We start from the raw sequence: 21,592 nt of genomic DNA, 5'->3' as shown, positions 1-21,592 counted from the left end.
ATTAAAAGACCTGAAATTTTCCTGTTCATGATTCTGTTTGGATTTTTCCATCCAGATGAGTGATTTTTATTATTATGTGTCATCATAAAACTGGGGCACAGTGCTTAATAACACAGAAGTAACATAAACTTTTAAAAAATTGATTTGTCTTGTTTAGCCCTACTTACACAGGGCCTATATAAAGGTTAAGCAGTTGAAATGACTATGGGAATTAAACAGGTATTAATAAAGTAAATTTTTAATACAGGTTCTGCTTTCTTAACCACTTTTTTTGAAGATCTTAGCATTAATGTGATTGTGTAAGTCATATCATTGGCGTTCCAGAAAACATACTGTCTGACATGGATTCCTAGTAAGGCTATAGGGCAGTAAGCCTTTATCTTTCTTAGGAAAAAAAAGTATGGGCAAAAAAAAATTTTTTTTTAACCTTCGTTTCACTATTTGTGCAGTACTTTGAGGCTGATTTATTTAACATTCCTCTAATGATTAATCAGAACATGGAAATAACACTCTCAGGGTGTGGTTAGTTAAACCACGGAAAGCTTATGAATGTGAGAAAATGTTTTTAGAAGAAGATTCAGGTCAGGGGTAGTATTAAAAGAAAGGGAAAGGAAAGGTTTAATCAAGTCTACTGCTGCTATAATTCAGAAAGCATAATAGAGATCTTTTGAAGTAGACTACTTTTTGATAGCACCAAAAGCAGCTTTTAAGGGCAGAGGAGCCTAGACCAATGGTGTGCAAACATTTTTGATATATGTATATTACTTATGCAAATAGTAAAATGTACAAATACAAATTAAAATGGATAAAATATGGATGAAATCTTAAAAATTTTTAAGTTGGTACTTTAAATGTCTTGCTAATTATGACGGCTTTCATGCTATCATTAGCAAATATTTCTGATTAATGGGACAGAAAAAACAATAAATTGCAGCATGCCCACTGTAAGCCCCTTTTGTACCATGGAACTCTTACTCTAACCCTAGCCTATTTTTGTAATCCATGATTTGTGATGGTCTGACATGTGGTCTGAGGGAGTGCCAATCAGACTGATGGTAAGCTCTATCCTCCATGTATGTATAGCCATATAAATTATATGTACATATACTACCATAATAATGTTATGTACATTCCAAAAATACACAAAAAAGAAAATAACAAAGATGAAAATAAATATAAATAGAAGTTCTATTTTAGTTCCACTCCAATGGTGAAAACCACTGGTTTAGACCAGGAAACTAAACTGCAAGGGGTACAGATACTATACCTTGTTCCTTGTTCCCAAAAGGTCAAAAATATCTTAAGGCTTAGTTAGCAGACCAACTCAAGGCAAAACTGTTAGGTAACATATTAGAGAAAAGAAAGCTATTTCTACAAAGATCCAGATTAAGTGTCTCTTTTTTGCTCATCCTTCCATCCTTTATAGTGGCTCCTATAGGCCACTATAAAGAGGGCCTTTAAGAACCTGAATAGCCAAATCTCAAGAGACTGAAATCCTGTGCCCACAAACTTATATTTATGTTTTAAATGAATATCAGGGTCTTTAGAATTTTCTTGATTGGGTGAGGATCACTGTATGTAAATCAATAAGTCATATTTATCCTCTGACTCCAGAGAATTCTATCAATTGAGATTTGGCCTGGGAGCTGAGAAGTAAGTAGAGCCGTAACAGACTCTTCTAGACTGAAGCTACAGGTTCTTCTGCTAAAGAGATTAAATTTTACAATTAAGGTACTGGTAGGATATATTTTCAGGGATGAAATAAAAGCCCCTCCCTATCCCACCTCCATTACATGCTGATCTGTCTTCTGAACAAAAGAGGCGATGATAGTACGGTAGGTAGATGTTCAGTAATCAGACGGACTAGCAAGTCCCTTTCTTGATAACAGTCTTATAAATAATTCTTTGTTTTCAGAAACGTGCACATGTTGGTCAAACACTGTAGAGTTAAACACCACACCGCCATAACCAACCCCACCCCCGGCCCTGCCCCCACTGGGCAGCGAGGCCAGGATCTAAACAGGCTTAACGGTTAGTACTTTAATGAGTTGTCATTTCCTGTCTGATAAAGATTCTCACAGTATTTAACCACCAGTTTCCCTGGGGCCCCGACCAATACTAGAACTCTATTCATAGTGACTCAGAATGGATCTCAGACTCCTGGCCTGATTCAACAATGACAGATTTCCCTGCAAATGAAAAAAAAACATCTTTCCTCCTTAGGTAGACTGCTCAGGAGAAGAGGCAGGCAAGGCAGAGGGGAGGTAGTTTATCAAACAATCTTTCTGAAGAAGCCAAAGGCCATCATGCTAACATCCATTAATATTTATAGCCTTTCAGTCCTCAGAGATTAGAGAAAGAAAAAAGAAAAAAAGATACAAATTGATGCCTAATTAATCCATTAACCCAGGAATATGACAAGTAAATGAACTGGTGTTGGCTGCAAATAAACATATTTAACCCAGTAAAAATGGGATCCAGTAATCCTATGTGACTGAAATGAAAGAGTTAAAATCTAGGGCTTTCTCATATATACAAGTTTGAGTTGATAGTCTCTGGCACCATCTAAAATTCGTTGTGATTCAACCTCAGGATTTGGGATTAAAACATCTTGAATTTCATTCACAGCTGTGCCCCTTTCAAATTATTAAAACCTCTTTTGTACTCAAGTTAGTCCATTGTGCGCTGAGGAGAATTATAAACACATGACACCATCAGTTTCCTAGCGGCTGTGTAGAAGGAAGACCACTGCTTTATCCAGAAACATCAGGTGTACTGTTTCTACTGCCTCACAGCATATTTCTTTCACAGGCTTCTTTCAAAAAAAGTAACCCTCAACTGCACTTGCTTTTCTTTTTTTTAAAATTTATTTGTTTATTTTTGGCTGCATTGGGTCTTCATTGCTGTGCGCAGGCTTTCTCTAGTTGCGGTGAGCTGGGGCTACTCTGCGGTGCGCGGGCATCTCATTGCGTGGCTTCTCTTGTTGTGGAGCATGGGCTCTAGGTGCATGGGCTTCAGTAGTTGTGGCTCACAGGCTCTAGAGCGCAGGCTCAGTAGTTGTGGCACACGGGCTTAGTTGCTCCACGGCATGTGGGATCTTCCCAGACCAGGGCTCGAATCATGTCCCCTGCATTGGCAGGCGGATTCTTAACCACTGTGCCACCAGGGAAGCCCTGCACTTGCTTTTGAACATTTGGAATTGTTTTCTATAAGAATTAGTATGAAGGTAAGACCTCCTTACAAATAGCACATACTCTTTGAAATACGCTACCATTAAAGGGAAGCTTTTGAAAACAAAACCTCATATCAGAATTTTGAGTTGAGCAATAGACGCCAAACAGGCATTTATGTTAATGAATGAGGGCAGAGCTAAAGAAGTGGTCTATAAGAACCAAGTAAAAGTGATTGGCTGCCAAAACAAAACCCTGTTAAAAATCAACTGATTTCAGTTACAGAAAATGACAGACTGATGGCAGCTTTATATGGTGACAAATCAATCTGCGGCTGGCTGGATGACCCACTGAGTTCTAAGAAAGAAAGAAATCAGCAACAGGGACCCACAGGCCCAAAGGTCAAGAATAAAGAATAGTTTGTGGAATTTCAAATTTAAGGTGAAATAGCACGGAAGCTCACTGGCCTTTACATCATTCAGAGTGGCTTGATTGTGAGTCAAAAAAGTGACAGTATTGAAAAGGAATTTAAACTCATCAAGAAAAATCTAGTTACTCCAACCCTTAGGCAGAAGCTCGATAAATGCAGTAGATAACCTTAAAAACAAAAGCCAGGATCTCTGCCCTCAATGAACTTAATCTAGAAGGGTGATGAGAGGGAGAGGAAAAAAAAATGCATTTAAACCTATGGTACAAAACCCAGTAGGTTTCTCAAACACCGGTAGTAACTAGTTTCAGCTGTGCCAGGTCAATACAAGTGTGAACAAGGAGAGTAGACAGAAAGAACTCATGCTGACTCCCTATCACATTCACGAGGCAGGCATTTGAAACTAGCACTCTCGTCCAAATCTCCAACTTCAAGATTACCTCACTGACTTCTATAGCACTCTCTCAATGTCCCTCTTTTCCACCTCAAAAGATCTTGAAATTTTCATTCCAGTTTTTTAAAAATCAATCAATTAATTAATTTTGGCTGCGTTGGGTCTTCGTTGCTGCATGCGGGCTTTCTTTAGTTGCAGCGAGCAGGGGTTACTCTTCGTTGCAGTGCGCGGGCTTCTCATTGCAGTGGCTTCTCTTGTACAGGGTCTAGGCGCACGGGCTTCAGTAGCTGTGGCACGCGGGCTCTAGAGCGCAGGCTCAGTAGTTGTGGGCATGGCGTTAGTTGCTCCAAGGCATGTGGGATCTTCCCGGACCAGGTCTTGAACCCGTGTCTCCTGCATTGGCAGGCGGATTCTTAACCACTGTGCCACCAGGGAAGTCCCTTCATTCCAGTTTTGAAGGAAGAAGTGGTTAAGGAGAATAAATCAAACCACTCAGGCTTTTGATCCTATCTCCTTACAGCTCTTACCATTTACATGAATTTAAATATGTTTCAGTTTCCCCATGAAGACAGTGATAGTAAGTACCTTATAGGTTTTATTATGCATATTCATAAAAACAAATGTAAAGCATCTGGCACACTGAGTGCTTACTAAATGTTATATCCAACCCACGTCCTTCCTTTTCTTCATTTGTATTTTCCATCTCTAGCTTTTAACCAGAGTATTTCCCTCAGCCTAAAATACACAGAGGTCTCTCCTAATAATGAATAAATGAATTCAATTAGTCAACAAATATTTATAGAACACTTAAAATGCGTCAGGTATGACCTTGGCCTGACTTTTTCTTTACCCACTATGTAGGTTAATATAATTGGGTTTTAGTTTTCATCATTCTACAGAAATGCTCTAATTATGGTTAATAGTAACTTCCTAATACAATGTCCATTTCTCACCTTACAGTCTAATTCCAGAGTTCTTGCTTTAACCTTTAACTATTCTGCCTCCCAATATCTATAAGAAAAATACAAAGGAGTTAAGAGTCAAAAGAGAAGATAAGCTACAGGAAGAGGACATGAAAAAGAAGGAGTTTTCTACCTGAGTACAGAAGATTATATTAAAATCATCATGTACAACTGATTCTCAGCAGCTGGGGTCTTAAAACCTCTGTAACCTCCTCCGATTAATACAGTTATTTGTGTTCCACACTTCCATAACTTTTTCTGATTATTTTACAATGATCAAAAAAAGTCAAAGAGAATCAAATACATAAACCAGGTTTGTGTATTTTAAAATGAAAGGGTAGGGACTTCCCTGGTGGTGCAGTGGTTAAGAATCCACCTGCCAATGCAGGGGACATGGGTTCGAGCCCTGGTCCGGGAAGATCCCACATGCTGCGGAGAAACTGAGCCCATGCGCCACAACTACTGAGCCTGTGCTCTGGACCCCGTGAGCCACAACTACAGAGACCACGTGCCACAACCACCGAAGCCCGCGCGCCTAAAGCCTGTGCTCTGCAACAAGAGAAGCCACTGCAATTAGAAGCCCGCGCACTGCAACAAAGAGTAGCCCCCTCTCGCCGCAACTAGAGAAAGCCCGTGCGCAGCAACGAAGACCCAACACAGCCAAAAAAAAAAAATAAATAATAATAATAATAAAATAAAATGAAAGGATAGATTTTCTTTCTGTAGAAGAAAAAGTCCAGACCAATATAGCTCATTCTGACCACTTACAGAGTGAGGTACAAGAAACAACATTAAGATTCAAGCACTTAATTACTCACTGGTTAAAATGATCTCTCTTGCCACAGGCAAGTCCGACTCTTGAGGTCAAACGTCAAGTTAACTTAGAAATAGGAGACAGCAAAGAAGAGCATGGAACATTCTGTATCTGGTAAAAAGTCCCTGCTCCAGCCAACCCCATCCCCCGAGTTCAATGACTGAGTTATGGAAATTTTCTTGTGTGGTAAAACTGGGGACTCTGTCTTCCAATAAGACTCTGGCAACCTGACAATGAGCCAATGTTCTGCATATGGTTTGTTACGAGTCATATGCTTAATGTTATTTTCTGGGACTTCTCATCCTCTATTTGGTGAGAATATCAGAACATGTCATTTTAATCATGATTTTAAAGTTAGACTTGGTCATGCTCTTTAAGAAATATGTCCAGGTCTCTCTCATTGGAGAAAATCTAAAATTAAATAAAAATAAGTCTAAAATCTTAAAAAAAAAGAAAGGAAGAAAGAAAGGAAGAAAGACTGCAACAAATGTAATGCCTTTGAAGCTCTAAAGTTCCCTGGTTCTTTGGTTCTGTCCTCTGACTTACTTCAGCTTAGGATATCAGAGAGTGAAAAACTCCATTACATGCCTAATCTTTTTTCAGAACCTTTTCTCTGTCCTCTTGCCAAACACGCCATAAACCAAAAGGCTTTTTCAAGGCTATTATCTGTTCTAACCTTTCAGAATATGTAACTGATTCATTACATCTACGCAGATTTTCATATATAACTAGACAAACCCTTTGATTTAGGAATAGGTAATAGGGATACCTTCCCCTAAACCCAGTGATACTAATGATTACTTTCCAGAACTGTCCAAGAAATAAATCTACAAATAATTATTTCTGGTCAAGGGAGGGGAATTATTTACTCTTAAAATTACAATATATTTTGGAGGTAGGGCTTATATTCTCTCTGGGACCTTAGGACTGTCATACCATGATATACTATACTAAACATACCACAGTCCAAAGGCACACTTATGTAGCTGGGCCATTCCATAGTAACACTGAGACTAGAAGCCGTTTGGGGAAAGGGATATTTCTTTCAGTCATCAGTATAGCATTCAAACCTGTATAAAACTGATCCTAAACCTCACCACCAGAGATGTAATGGTCAACACTAAATAATTCTTTCCCTGACACATGGGGAGGTGAGTAGCCTGACATGGCAGGCCACAGGCACACCTGCCTAGACAAAATTTGACCCTAGACAAAACTAAGTTAACTTATCACAATGAAGGGTTATCTTGCTTATGTCCAGTCTCTTTTTTTTTTTTTTTCTTTCTTTTTTTCCAGTCTCTCTTTTATTCACCTTTTCCCTCTTCTGTGTTGTCCCTTTTATCATATTCTAGGTTCCACTATGTGCTCATCTATCTTGCATTAAGAAATGCTCACAGAAGCATTGTTCAAAACAGCAAAAAAAGGGACTTCCCTGGTGGCGCAGTGGTTAAGAATCCGCCTGCTAATGCAGCGGACACGGGTTTGAGCCCTGGTCCGGGAAGATCCCACATGCCGCAGAGCAACTAAGCCCGTGCGCCACAACTACCGAGCCTGCGCTCTAGAGCTGGTGAGCCACAACTACTGACCCCATGTGCCACAACTACTGAGCCTGCACTCTAGAGCCCGTGCTCTGCAACAAGAGAAGCCACCACAATGAGAGGCCCGCACACCACAACGAAGACCCAATGCAGCCAAAAAATAAATAAAATAAAAAATTAAAAAAACAAGGAAGTAAACAGTAATAACAATTGTATGAAAAGTGCTCACTATGTTTAATAAATAGTACCCTCAAGAATTATTTGTATAATCTTTGATGAAAAACTTTGTCCTGATAAAAGGTGTTTTACGGATCAGAGAGTAAAGAAATGGGTACTTCCTTTAAGGAGAAGTAGGCCTTCCCTCAATCTTCTCTGAGAGCATACAAAGTAGTCACCTAGCATGCTACCTTTCCATTCACAGTCAGTAGAAACTTTGGAAAATGAGATGAGAACACAGGCAACATAAAAATTGAGAGGAAAGGCATTTAAAAAATCCACATGCCTTAGAATTTTAAATCACTTGATATGAGTACATTTCAACTAAACTGTAAGATATTTTGAGACAGGACATTTTACATTTTGACTGGAAGTTGGAAAGATTACCAGTGGCCTCCTGAACTGGGGAAGAAATGCTACTTAAAGAAAATATATTATTTGAGAGAACAGCAGCTAAAAGTGGATACAGAGAGGAAATAAATAACTGGCCTGTGGCAGAGTTTATATTCAAACCTAGATTGGTTTTGTCTAAAGCCTGTGTGTTCTTTTCATATTTCACTCCATAGCTGTCCTTACTCTTGGGATTCATTTTTTCATTCTTCCTTGCCTTATTATCTCATAATTTTATTTTAAATTTGAATTGTTGCTGACTTTTTCTTGGTCTTTTGATTTTTACTCTACCATGGCAATTCATCACCCTCTTAATTGTGGGCACATAGTTTTAAACATCCCTCAAAAGGATTCCAGGACTTCCCTGGTGGCGCAGTGGTAGAATCCGCCTGCCAATGCAGGGGACACGGGTTTGATCCCTGGCCTGGGAAGATCCCATATGCCGCGGAGCAACTAAGCCCGTGTACCACAACTACTGAGCCTGTGCTCTAGGGCCTGCATACCACCACTACTGAGCCCATGTGCTGCAACTACTGAAGCCTGCGTGCATAGAGCCCGTGCTCCGCAACAAGAGAAGCCACTACAATGAGAAGCCCGTGCACCGCAACGAAGAGTAGCCCCCACTTGCTGCAACTAGAGAAAGCCCGCGCGCAGCAACAAGACCCAACACAGCCCCCCGCAAAAAAAGGCTGTATTCCAAACTTTCTAGTTTAGTTTGATGATTTGCCATATATATAAATATATATATATACACACACACCATTTATATCAGTAGTTTTAACAGTGTGAAAAGGGAGAACTAACAATCACAGGAGAATGTTTCTATAGCAAATTACATGTAGTATTTTCAGTTCAACTCAACAATGAGTCTAGGGAATCAGTTTGACTGTTCTCCTTCCCTTTTCTGAAATAAATTGCTAAGCTATTTATTATGATATAAAAGAACAAATTTAGGTCTTCTAAAAATTCATCCTCCTGGTTTAACTTAATTTTCAATCTAGGTTTGGTGATACTATTTATTATCATTTATTATCATCTGAACACTTGTATAGCATTTCCTACTTCAAAATGTAGGAAAACAAACCATGTCAAGCTCAATTAGAGAATCTGATTAAAAGATAATTTTATTACAGACAAAGATGAAAAAGATACTCATTAGCATGTGGTAATAAAGAATTATTATTACAGCTAAGTCTAATTATTTATACTGCTTAATAGTTTACCTAGAAAAGAAGTTGATGGGTAATCCCTGTAGACAGTACTGGGGAAAAGATGAAGATATCAGGACATTGCAACATTTGTCTCTTGCAAACAGTTTTTAAAATATGACACACGCAAAACAAAACCAAACCAGCACCCATTCTAGTAGACCTTGAATATCTTAGAATAACTTTATGCAAAACCATCTTTAAGAAGAATCACTGGAATTTTTTTTTTTTTGAGGGGCTGTGCTAGAGGAGATAGTTAAGGGGAGGGACTACTGATTTTTTAAAAAATTAATTAATTAATTTTTGGCTGCATTGGGTCTTCATTGCTGCGTACGGGCCCTCTCTAGTTGCGGCGAGTGGGGGCCACTCTTCGTTATGGTGCGTGGGCCTCTCACTGCGGTGGCCTCTCCTGTTGCAGAGTATGGGCTCTAGGCACGTGGGCTTCAGTAGCTGTGGCACGTGGGCTTAGCTGCTCCACGGCATGTGGGATCTTCCCGGACTAGGGCTCGAACCCGTGTCCCCTGCATTGGCAGGAAGACTCTCAACCACTGCGCCACCAGGGAAGCCCAGGACTACTGATTTTGAAAAACATAAGGAATAAGAAATTCTAACTTTAATACATTGGCCTAAGCTTAAAGATACGTTTACTGCTATTTACTGTAGGTAATTAATGTAATTTATTAGGAACTCCAAAGGCTGGGGAAACAGAAGAATCTGGGCTCTACAAATAATTTGCTGATTCTTACTGACCAGATCTTTATTTGGGCACCACCTGTTCATTTATTCACCAGATATTTATCAAGCACCTGCTATGCGTCAATCAAGATGCCAGATGCTATGGACACAACAGCGAACAAAAATAGGCATGGCCTCTGCCATTAAGAAGTTTACAGGTTAGTTGTAAAAGGACAGTAATCATACACCCTCAAACATGAATGTAAAAATACAACTGTCAGTGCATGTAGTACATACTGCTGAGAAAGGAGGTCCCTAGGAAAGAGGGTAATTGTGACCTAGTCAGGGAAGGTGTTTTTGTGAATATAGTAGCTGAAATCTAAAGGACATTATCTAGGCCAGTGGTTCTCAATGGGATTGGTGGTGATAGTGGCGGTTTACTTGCCATGGAACATTTGGCGATGTTTGGGGACATTTTTTTTTGGGGGGGGACATTTTTGATTGTCACAACTGGGAGACACTACTGGCATCTAGTGAGTAGAGGAAAAGGACGCAGCTAAATATCTTACAGTGCACAGGACAGTCCCCCACAACAAAGACATCTTATCTGGCCTAAAATGTCAATAGTGCCAAGGTTGAGAAACCCTGAACAGGGCAACGGGAAAAGCCTGAGCAAAGACCAATGGTGAGAGACTCAAGCAGAGAAAACTATAGGGGATAGTTCATTCAAGGCTACAGAGACCCAGTAAGGAGTTTTAGCTTTATCTTAAGAATGAAGGGGAAAACAAGCGAAGGGTTTCAAGAAGTGGAGGAACTGGGGAGTGAGGACAGTGGTGGCGACAGGCTCAGATATGATTTTTAAAAGGTTACTAACTGCAGTATGATGAACTGATTGGAAGGAAATGAAACTGGATGTGGGTGTTTGAGATAGGTAGCTAACTAATATAACTTCTTAGAAGCTCCAAAGGCTGGGGAAACAAAAGGTGGTAGTGGTGAGGATGTAGAAGTAGCTGGAAAACTTCCTTCTATAAATGTTCAGTATGGAAAAAGGAGAAAAAAAATGTAGGATGCTGCGTGCAAAGTCATTCCTACAATGTGTGGGTCTGTGTGGTTTGTGTGGTAGTCCTACACGTCCCTCAGAATTCTCTCAAGGTGGCACAATAATCTCTAGGAATGGATGAAATGTCTTCTTATTTTAAAAAAAGGGACAAGAATATTCCCTCTTTCTTTTCGAATGTGATATATGGTGACTTATAAACCACTTTTTTGGTAAGAATTCAGGCAACAAAAAACTGGAGTAATTAAAATTTAATTTACAAGCCATAATCCATATTTCTAATCAGAAGCTTAGGAAGTAATAAAATCAACAGCTGGCTCCACTGAGTATATTCTCAAGAATATGTTTTTCCTCAATTATTACATTAATACCTAAGTAGAAAATATTAAAAACTATTTTATCATAGAATATATCATACATAGAAAAGAGTAAGTATAATATGTAGTGCATGGTTCAAAGAATAATAAAACTAATACTCATGAACTCACTACCACGTGGCAGTTTTTTAATAGTGAAAATTTTCATAAAGGTCTTGTTTTATAAATGGCTTTTAAAATAAAGATTTGTGTTAAAACTACATAAAGGGCATTCCAACTTAACACTTTTCCACCATAGGGCAGTTATGCTATTAAATGAAAAGAAAACCTCTCACCTGTAAACATCGAATAAAAAATCATATATTGAAAAAAAAAAAAAGGGTTCATTTAATATCCGGTAGGATTCACATTCCAGTTGACATTAATTTGATTAACTAAACAGGTCTTTCTTTACTGTTTTATCAAAGTAAACTCCAAAAACTTTGTGACACTGTCATTTAAAGCGTATGTTAAAACTGGTCTTACTTCTTTAAACACAAAAATAAATGCTTTGGATAGTTTAGCCTTTTAAAATGGCCTAATTTTTCTCTAGTGAAGTAATAGATTCATAACACATATTTTGGTAATATCTTATCATGCCTTATTTAATGGAATATTAATATTTTATGTAAGATTTATATATAAATGAAATACAACTGTGTATCTGGCATCCAATTTTGGCTAAAAGTCATAGCATTGTATCAAAGCACCATTAAACTCTAACTATATACACATGTCTTTTACATAAAGAGAATTTCATACTTCTTTGGAGGGGCAAGTCTCAAACTGCAAAGCTTCTTTTAAATCAAGAATTATATGACTTGATACATGTTTGGTTTAAAATCAAACAAGGATAATCTGAGCTTCATCCTTCCCTGCTGTAGGGAACGAGGTTCATCTTCAATTTAAATAATAACAGGGCAAAAGATTTTTCCTTCTCAAAAAATAAAGAGCTATCACAAAAATTCTATACCAATAAAGTCTTTTTTATACATTTCCTCCCATTCAAACCATGATGATATTAATATTAGTCCTTAAAGAATTACTCACCCAATGAAAGCCACCATCTGCTCCACTATGTGTTTGCTGAATGTTATGATAACGAAGATTTTCTGTAAAGAAAATGCCAGTTAAAATAAATATTTCTCATCAAAAAAAAAAAAAAAACAATATAAATTCACAATTCTGATAATAGTCTAAACAGGTGACCATGCTGCTGCTAATTGCAATTTAAAAAAATTTTAAGAAACAAAACAAAACACCATTTGACAAATGCTATGTACTTTGTATTTTAAAGATGTTTTTCCTTAAGCACAGTTCTAGTCTTGCCAGGATACGTGACCATGTCTGAGGGAGAAATGTGAGTCATGAAACCCAAGGCTGGGTGGATGTTCCACATGTTCTATGTGTTTTATTTTATTTATTTATTTTTGCCTGTGTTGGGTCTTCATTGCTGCGCGTGGGCTTTCTCTAGTTGCAGAGAACGGAGGCTACTCTTCGTTGCGGTGCGCGGGCTTCTCATTGTGGTGGCTTCTCTTGTTGCAGAGCACAGTCTCCTGGCATGCAGGCTTCAGCAGTTGTGGCATGTGGGCTCAGTAATTGTGGCTCACGGGCTTAGCTGCTCCGCGGCATGTGGGATCTTCCGGGACCAGGGATTGAACCCGTGTCCCCTGCATTGGCAGGCAGATTCTTAACCACTGCGCCACCAGGGTAGCCTGTTCTATGTGTTTTAGAATGGTGTATACAACTAAAGTCATGGGTTCCCATATAGCCTCCACCACTGAAATTAAAGCTGATCAGCCTGATGATAGGTGTCTGGGCTAAATCTAATCAAGGGGATCTTTGAAAAGACTATGTCCTTCCTGGAAAGTTCTTATAAAAGTATCATGAAAGTTCCATTCTCAGATCCTGAATGAGCTTGGAATTTCAGCCTTAGGGTACAAGCAAAGGCATCAACAAGTTTTGGAGGATCTTTAGCAGACCTGGGTCATTGTCAATTTGGTATTACTGAGGTATTCTTCATTAATTAAAGATGTTGATACTTAACTTACAAGTAAAGATGTCTTTAGGCTAACAGGTAGCAAATATTTTCAACTCAACAAATGTTACGAAAAGTACTTACTATGGATAATATAAGCATTATTAAGGGCTTTCAGGGAACACAAAGATGGGAAGAATACTTCTTCAATACCCTGAAGAAATTAAAAAATTTTTCTATACATAGTAGAAAGATGGTTAAGTACAAAAGATATACATATAAACTGTAAATGTCATTAGCAGTGAAAACAATGTGTTACACAAGTTGAGAGAAAGAAAAGGTCACATAAGTACAATTAATTAGAGATTCAAGAAGGTGATATTAAGGTTTAGCTTTAAAGGACTGATAATAATTCTCTGAATAAATATGAGTAATTCTAGATTCTCTCTCCTAGTTCCTGATAACAAACTCTCCAGTGCTTTGTTACTGTTGTTAAATAGTAACTATAGCCTATGTAACCAAATGGGAGGGAAGAGAAATAAAATAAATAACAATAGCCTTCTTTTTAGCCATCCATTATGAATCTCAAGAAAGTGGCTAATTCAGACTAAAGCTCATTATTTCAGGTAGAAGACTAATAAGGCAATGATATTTTCTTAATGTCCTACAGTTAACAAAGACACTGGCAGCTGCACAGCTGGATATGTGTGAGGAAATAAGACTAAAAAAAATAAGTTCACGGTCCTTTTTGGTGTTTGTTTACGTATCAATTAATGTGAAAAAGGTATTTACCTATCTCATGAAAAAAGTAAGCACATATAGATATCAAACAATTACAAGATGGATGATGATTTATCAACAATCCTACACAAATGGTGTATGAAGATTATGAAGCTAATAAGACAATTACAAGAGATCATTTAGGGAGAAAAGCATTAATATATGGGGACTCTTCTAGTATCCATACTAAAAGCCAGTTAATTGGAGCTATAAATCTTTTACTAAGAAACAGAGCTAATGGTTTGCCTCTCAGTGATTTCACCACCATGTGTTCCCTACCATCATTTCCTAACATTCTAAATAAGCCAATGCCCAGATAATTGCACAATTTCGTTTCTTGAAAACAAAACAAGACTTTCTTCTTATATATAACAGCTTGAAAATTCACTGGGCTGGGCAAGACATTTAAGAACATATGTCTCAGAATCATTCAGGCTTGCGGTCTGGGTGGGGATTCTACCAAATAAACAAAAGGCACAGATCCCCAAAGAGCCCACTCAACCATGTCAACCATGTGCACAGAGAAAATAAGGGTAGAGTAGGAATAATTAAAAAAAAGAAAGATATGGGTGTAGCGAACTAATGGTGCCAGAATGAACAAAGAAGAAACTATATATCTATAAAAGAAGGGTCCTCCAATGGAAAGAAGTATCTTAGACTGATTCATATATTAAATATTTACTGAGTGCCAACTACATGCCAGATGCTATTCTAGGCACTAGAATACCTTAGGGAGCCAAGAAACAAAAACCTCTGCCCTCATGGTGCTTATATTTCTGTACACGTGTGTGTGGCGGTAGGGGGAAAGTTGAAAGGCATAAATAATACACATGATAAGTAAATTATATGGTACATGAAATATTATATGAGTATGTTGACTCCTTATTTTCTTCATCATTTAGGAGAAAGGAAATATTTCTAAGGGAACTTCTACAGGCTGAGGAATTGGAACTTGTCCAGTAGAAAGAGAAATCCTTAATTAACATTATTAGGTGGGCTGATTTCAAACTTTTAGGGGAGGTTTAACAGATAGCACGATTTTGGTTTGAATTCTAGTCCCTCCCATCTACGAAATGGGGATAATAACCACCTCACAGGATTGTTCTGAGATAACCAATGCAAACTGCCTGGCACAGGTCCTGATAAACAGCCGGTATTAAACAATTCAGTTTTCGTGATCATATAAATACAGTTAAGAAGGCATTGCAAAAGAGTGGAAAGAACACTGAACTTGAAGCTGACTCAGGTTCAAATTCCAGCTGTTAACTTATTCTTTTAGGCAACTATTACCTATTTCCCTCTCTAAGTTTGATAATTACAAAATGGGAGTAGTAATTTCTCTATCCCAGTATTATAAGAATTAAATCGGATGGCATACACTAAGTACTTTAAAGTGTGAAGTACTATATTAAAACATTAAGCATTATTATGATAACTTGAAAAATTCTACTGAGAATGTTAAAAAAATATACTATTTTTGAATATGCTATAATGAAAGGTCTGATAAGTTACATACCCTATAACTATAGGGTACTTTTAGCATAATATATTTTACTGTATTTTATAGAAAGTTAGTACATAAAGCAGGATACATTAAGTTTATGGATTCCTAGAGAAGTTGCTGTTATAAAGGGAATTAAAATAATCTGTTATTGTTCCTTAGGTATTAATACTTTCAAAGGACTTCAAAAAGCTAAATGATTTTATCATTTGAAAAGCCCTATTATAGTAATTTAAATCTTTCCCAAAGTAACTAGCATCAGTATTTAAAAACCCATAGTCATTGAACAATACACTTAACGTAAGTAGGAGAAATTATATTCCTTGAAGGAGGAAAAATAAAGCCTTGAAATTCTGAGTGATTAGCATGGCCAGAGAGTAGATGACAAGCTCAATAAACTCATCCTAAATGCCAAAGTCTAATATGAGAAACTGGGCAGGTAGAAGCAGCTGAAGTTTTCCTTTTTCATTCTTCTCTTCTAAGGACTGGAGGTAGAGAGGTGGTAAGCAGAAACTTGGGGGATAGACGTGCTTTTAATTATTAAGGAATCAGACCAGGGCATAGACATTACTCACTGTTCTTGCCCTTCCTTTGGTGAATGCTTCCTTCTTGCAAACCTCATTAATGAAGACATTCTTTCCATGTTAATTTTATTTTATTCTAGTAAGATTTGCCTTTTATACCACACGTATCGATTCGTATCACAGTCCTAGAAGCATATATCCATTTCCTCTCATTTAAGTTATCGGCCTCTTTTCTCTCCTCTATTTACACACACACACACACACACACACACAGCCCTATCCTAAAGATTTTGTTAAGAGTGTCTTTGAAGACTAACAGATTCTCACATCTCTAACCAAAACCCACATCTCTTCGTCTCCTCAGGGCCCCCTTTCTTCCACATTGTCCACATTAACATCTGGCTGGTATTTTGTAAAGGATATTTGTGCCTTGAGAGGAAGTGTTATATATAGAATGTGTGAAAGAAAAGTAGAATTAATGAAAGGGAATACTTCCTCAGCCTATGGTCAGTAAAGATAAAACATCTTTGGACTATGTATGTTAATATGGTGTGCATTTTCCTATACAGGAACACTATTTTTGTTTGGTAAAATTCTTGGATAAACAGTTTCACAAGGCAAAAGTGAAATAAAGAAAGAAAGAGAGAAAGGAAGGGAGGAAAAAAGAAGGAAAGAAATAAAACAAGGAAAAAAATAATAAAGGGGAACAACTTTCCAACAGGAGTAGGGAAAACCTGCCGGAAATCCACTAACTTCCAAACGATGTTCCGTGGCTGAATACCTAAGCATGCTACCAACCAAGAAGCAGAACCAAAATCTTGACAATTTGCCTTGGAGAGAGCAAGGGGAATATGTTTTCAGTGTCTTTTAAGGGGTTCATCATCATTAAACAGGGAGTCAAAGGGTATAATTACCTGGATATGCATTTTAATTATTGCTTTTCCAATCAGGGTTGCACCAAAGAAAGTCCAAAAAGGTACAAGAAAGTGTCCACATGTTATTCCAGCCAGATCAAACAGAGGATTTGGAATCTATTTAAAAAAAGAAAAAATTAAAATGGAACGTCCATATATAATCCAAAAAACAGTTTAATTTTACCACCTATAGGTGTGTGGAATTATGTGTTAAGCCTTGTCTACCACTGGAAAGAGAGGTATGGGTTTCCTGATCAGTACTAGACTGTCTGGATAGTTAGACAAGTATTCTAATGTCTCTATAAGTTGTGTCACATATTCATCCCAGGCGATTGCTTAATTTGTTCAAAGCAAACACAGCTGTCCTTTTGCCTGCATTACTTATGACTAATGCCCCGTAAATATACTTTTTTTCATCACATTAAAACTGGATAAAGCCAAAGGATCAACAGGAACTTAATCCCATTCAGTAGATACTTGACCATTTGGTAGCCGTTTTATAAGGTGAGGTATAAATGAAGAAAAAGATTATCTAGAAAGTACTCACATCTACAGAAAACATTCTTGTAAATTCACAGATACATTTATAGGTGGCCGTGCTTTCATTTTTCAACATAAAGTAAAATACAAATAATGAATTTTTTTTATCTATGACAGCCCAAGGCCATGGGGTCATGCGATTCATTCTAGGAAGAAAATCAAGGGTGGAAATACAAGAGCACAGATTCAGATGTTGTGAATACTCAGTCCCAGACAAAGAAGTGATTCACAACAAATACCTTTTCTGAACATTCCCACATTTCAAGAATGCTAATAGATAATTTCATGTAAAAATGCAAAGAAACCACAAGCTCTTTTTGAGCACTTCATCCATTTTTCTCCCACAGAGGTACTCTTGTCCTTGTGTCTGTTGGTGGAACCATTTATAAGCTAATTAATTTATATAATTTTGTGTTTGGACTTTCAAATAAAAGCCCAGTTGTTTAAAAGATATTTGTCACAAATGTTCTTTCAAAAACAATGCCATAACTAAATCAGAATTCAAGTATTCTTCTGTTAATAACACTCAGATTCAATAGCTCAATTTTATTTTTCTTATCCAAATTCAAATGCTTTACACAATTTCATCTGTCTTACAACCATTTAATAACAATGTCACTTCCACATCCTTACAATTGTCATTTCTTATATTTTCTCATATGACTCTCACAACTCCATGAATTAAAATTTTAATTGTTTTCCTTTATTATCAGGCTCCACAGCATATTGAAATAGAAATTAAAGTATACAAGATATGTAATCAGAGTAGATAAAAATTAGAAGTTTTACGTTGGATACTCTCAGAAGAGCATAATCAATGAATTTGTTGTTACATATGCATGTTACTTATCCTTTTTTTTCAATTGTTAACTAAATACACAGAAAGGAAGATTAGAATTAAAAGAACTATTAAGTAGCTTTTAGATTTTCCCTCAATTACGAGTTTTATCTTAGTTCAAATGTTAACAACAAAATAACTAATTAATAAATAAACTTCTGGGCTTCTCTGGTGGTACAGTGGTTGAGAATCCGCCTGCCAATGCAGGGGACACGGGTTCAAGCCCTGGTCCGGGAAGATCCCACGTGCTGCAGAGCAACTAAGCCCGTGTGCCACAACTACTGAGCCTGAGCTCTAGAGCCAGCGAGCCACAACTACCGAGCCCGCGTGCCACAACTACTGAAGCTCGCGTGCCTAGAGCCCATGCTCCACAACAAGAGAAACCACCACAATGAGAAGCCCACGCACCACAATGAAGAGTAGCCCCCACTTGCCTCAACTAGGGAAAGCCTGTACGCAGCAACAAAGACCCAACGCAGCCAAATATAAATAAAATAAATAAATAAATTTATAAAAAAACAAAAACAAACTTCTTCCTACCTTACCCTCTACTTACCTTCTTACCTTAAATCAAGTACACATACTTTTAGTACTTTAATATAAGTATTAACAATTTCCTAGTAAAAAGTTCTTAGAGGGTCAAATTGATCTATTAATTTATGTTGGCTATTGACTATTCCTAGTCAAATATAAAGAAGATTGGCTAGTATAGAAAGTGGAATTTTAGCAGGGAAGACACAGGCATAGATGAGTGCCAAAGAATAAATATTTTTTGCTTTAATAAATCAAAGGTTCTTGTATTTTCCCCAGGAATAATGAAAGCTAACTTTTATTGAATTGTTAGGTACATTTCTAAGGTTTCTACATCATCAACTCACTTAATTCCCAAAACAATGCTATATGATATTACATCCATTTTATAGATAAGAAAAGTGAGACAGACAGATTAAGCAATTTGTCCAGCATTAATGGCAGCAGAGCATGATTTCAGAATTTCAACCCAGGCAACATGGCTCTCACACTGTTCTCTTAGCTTCTAAACTAAGGACATTATCATTCTTCAGGCCTCTCAGCTTAATCCTATTCTGCTGGGCTTCCACAGCACCTTTTACTTATTATTGTATTTAAACTGTCTCCCTCACTAGACTTCAGGATCCTTGAGGAAAGGGAATACAGCTTTCACTTCTTCATCCAAGTGCTCAGGGGTTGATACAAAGCTGATGAATAACAATAAAAAATGGTTGAGCTCTTAGTTCGCCTTCCAGGCACTGTGTTGGTTCATATATATTATCTTAAATCCTCACATCAACCTTTGTAATGAGTGTCTTACTGCCTCATTAAAAAAAAAAAAATTATTTATTTATTTAGGCTGCACTGGGTCTTAGTTGTGGCACGTGGGATCTTCGTTGCGGCATGCGGGATCTTTAGTTGCGGCATACATATGGGATCTAGTTCCCCGACCAGGGATTGAACCTGGGCCCCCTGCATTAGGAGTGCGGAGTCTTACTCACTGGACCACCAGGGAAGTCTCTATTGCCCCATTTTAAACATTAGAAAACTAGGGCTCAAGGAGAGTAAATTGACACTGAGACTACATAGCTAAGAGGCAAACCTGGTTTAGGAACCCAAGTAAGCCTGACTCCAAAGCCAATTCTCATCCCACTACATCACACTACAACATACCTATACATTGCTCAAATAGTTGAGATCAATATTGTGATAAAGAGCTTCTACATTGAAAAGAAAAGTTAGATTACAAAAATTTCTAGTATTGCCAGGGTCCAAAGATTGAGGCACATGTATATTTTAGAATATCTCTAGAATGTTGATATCACATTAGAAATTTTGGCACCAAATGTCTTCCCTTTTTGGCCATTTATTTTGCTAAGGTGAGGAAAGGGGTACTCAAGGATATATTCAAGTTCTAATACATAATGGATAAAGTAACTGTGGGTCAGTAGACAATAATTTTCTGAATTTTACTTATAATTGCAGCTTTTACCATATCAACTAGGTGCATCTAGTTATTCTGGTCAAATCTACCACTGAACTACCAAGAATTGTGTACAGACTACCAAAGAAAACTCTGACCAAAACACCGCATTTCAAATGTAACTGTATCTATTATATTAGAAAAGGACCAGGATAAACACCAACTCATCAAGGGATGTCAATTTCATAAATCTGCAATTTGAGACATTAAGTTTTTTTTTTATAGAGTTTTTTTTTTATATACAGTTAGTAACTTTTTTCTTTTTTTAAATTTTATTTTTATTTTTGGCTGTGCTGGGTCTTCGTCGCTGTGTGCAGGCTTTCTCTAGTTGCGGTGAGTGGGGGCCACTCTTTGTTGCGGTGCATGGGATTCTCATTGTGGTGGCTTCTCTTGTTGCGGAGCATGGGCTCTAGGCGCGCGGGCTTCAGTAGTTGTGGCTCACGGGCTCAGTAGTTGTGGCTCGTGGGCTCTAGAGTGCAGGTTCAGTAGTTGCAGTGCATGGGCTTAGTTGCTCTGAGGCATGTGGGATATTCCCGGACCAGGGCTTGAACCCGTGTCCCCTGAATTGGCAGGCAGATTCCTAACCACCACGCCACCAGGGAAGTCCTAATTAAATTTTTGACACAAATAGCTTCTTAATTCACTGTAGCCAAAGATGTCCTTAACCTTGCCACAGATGTTTCAATTACCTAGCTAGGTGTTAAAGTCACTTAAGGAGGTTTTATATGAATTCTTCCTTATAACTAATGCCTGAAGCTTTGGAAAAAGACTACTTAGCTATAACTCTGGAAAGAATGAAGTCATTGTTATTTGCTTAAATGCACTTCATTATATATTCTTCATGAGAAAGATGGATTTTGTCTCTTTTTTCTTACTGAATCAAGCCATTTAGGTCTCAAGTCATCATGGTATGATGAAATGCTTGAAAGTCAATAAACAACATAGAAACCTATCCAACAGAAAACAGCTCATTTGATCAGTAAGGTGAATGATTAATAACATTATATACCTGTTAAAAGTGATAACTTTTTTTTATTCAGTCATGTACCTTTAAAAACAAATTGGATCGAAATATAAATCTACTATTTAAATACAATTCACTTACCGAAGCACAGGCCAAAATTCCAAAAAATCCAACCTTCTGTACTAGGTTTTGAACTGCCAGTTTAGCCCGGGAGGCGAAGTCCTGTATAAAAGGAGGATATCAAAACATTAATGAAGGACTTCCCTGGTGGCGCAGTGGTTGAGAGTCCGCCTGCCAATGCAGGGGACACGGGTTCGAGCCCTGGTCTGGGAAGATCCCACATGCCATGGAGC

General features: G+C 37.6%; 1 protein-coding gene across 4 annotated transcripts in view; it reads right to left on the bottom strand.

Annotated features, from left to right (window-relative positions):
• The window catches only part of VMP1 (vacuole membrane protein 1), a 140,046-nt gene that overhangs the window by 22,268 nt on the left and 96,186 nt on the right, over nt 1-21,592 (bottom strand). For all 4 annotated transcript variants that reach the window (XM_082372066.1, XM_082372064.1, XM_082372067.1 and 1 more), the window contains 3 exons: nt 21,381-21,461; nt 16,905-17,021; nt 12,258-12,319 (listed from right to left, as the gene is read on the bottom strand). In XM_082372066.1, coding sequence (XP_082228192.1) covers nt 12,258-12,319; nt 16,905-17,021; nt 21,381-21,461 — 260 coding nt within the window. The remainder of the gene's footprint in view (nt 1-12,257; nt 12,320-16,904; nt 17,022-21,380; nt 21,462-21,592) is intronic.

This window comes from Balaenoptera borealis, assembly GCF_965194805.1.
Source record: "Balaenoptera borealis genome assembly, chromosome: 20".
Lineage (NCBI taxonomy): Eukaryota > Metazoa > Chordata > Mammalia > Artiodactyla > Balaenopteridae > Balaenoptera > Balaenoptera borealis.
This window is presented reverse-complemented; position numbering and strand designations above follow the sequence as displayed.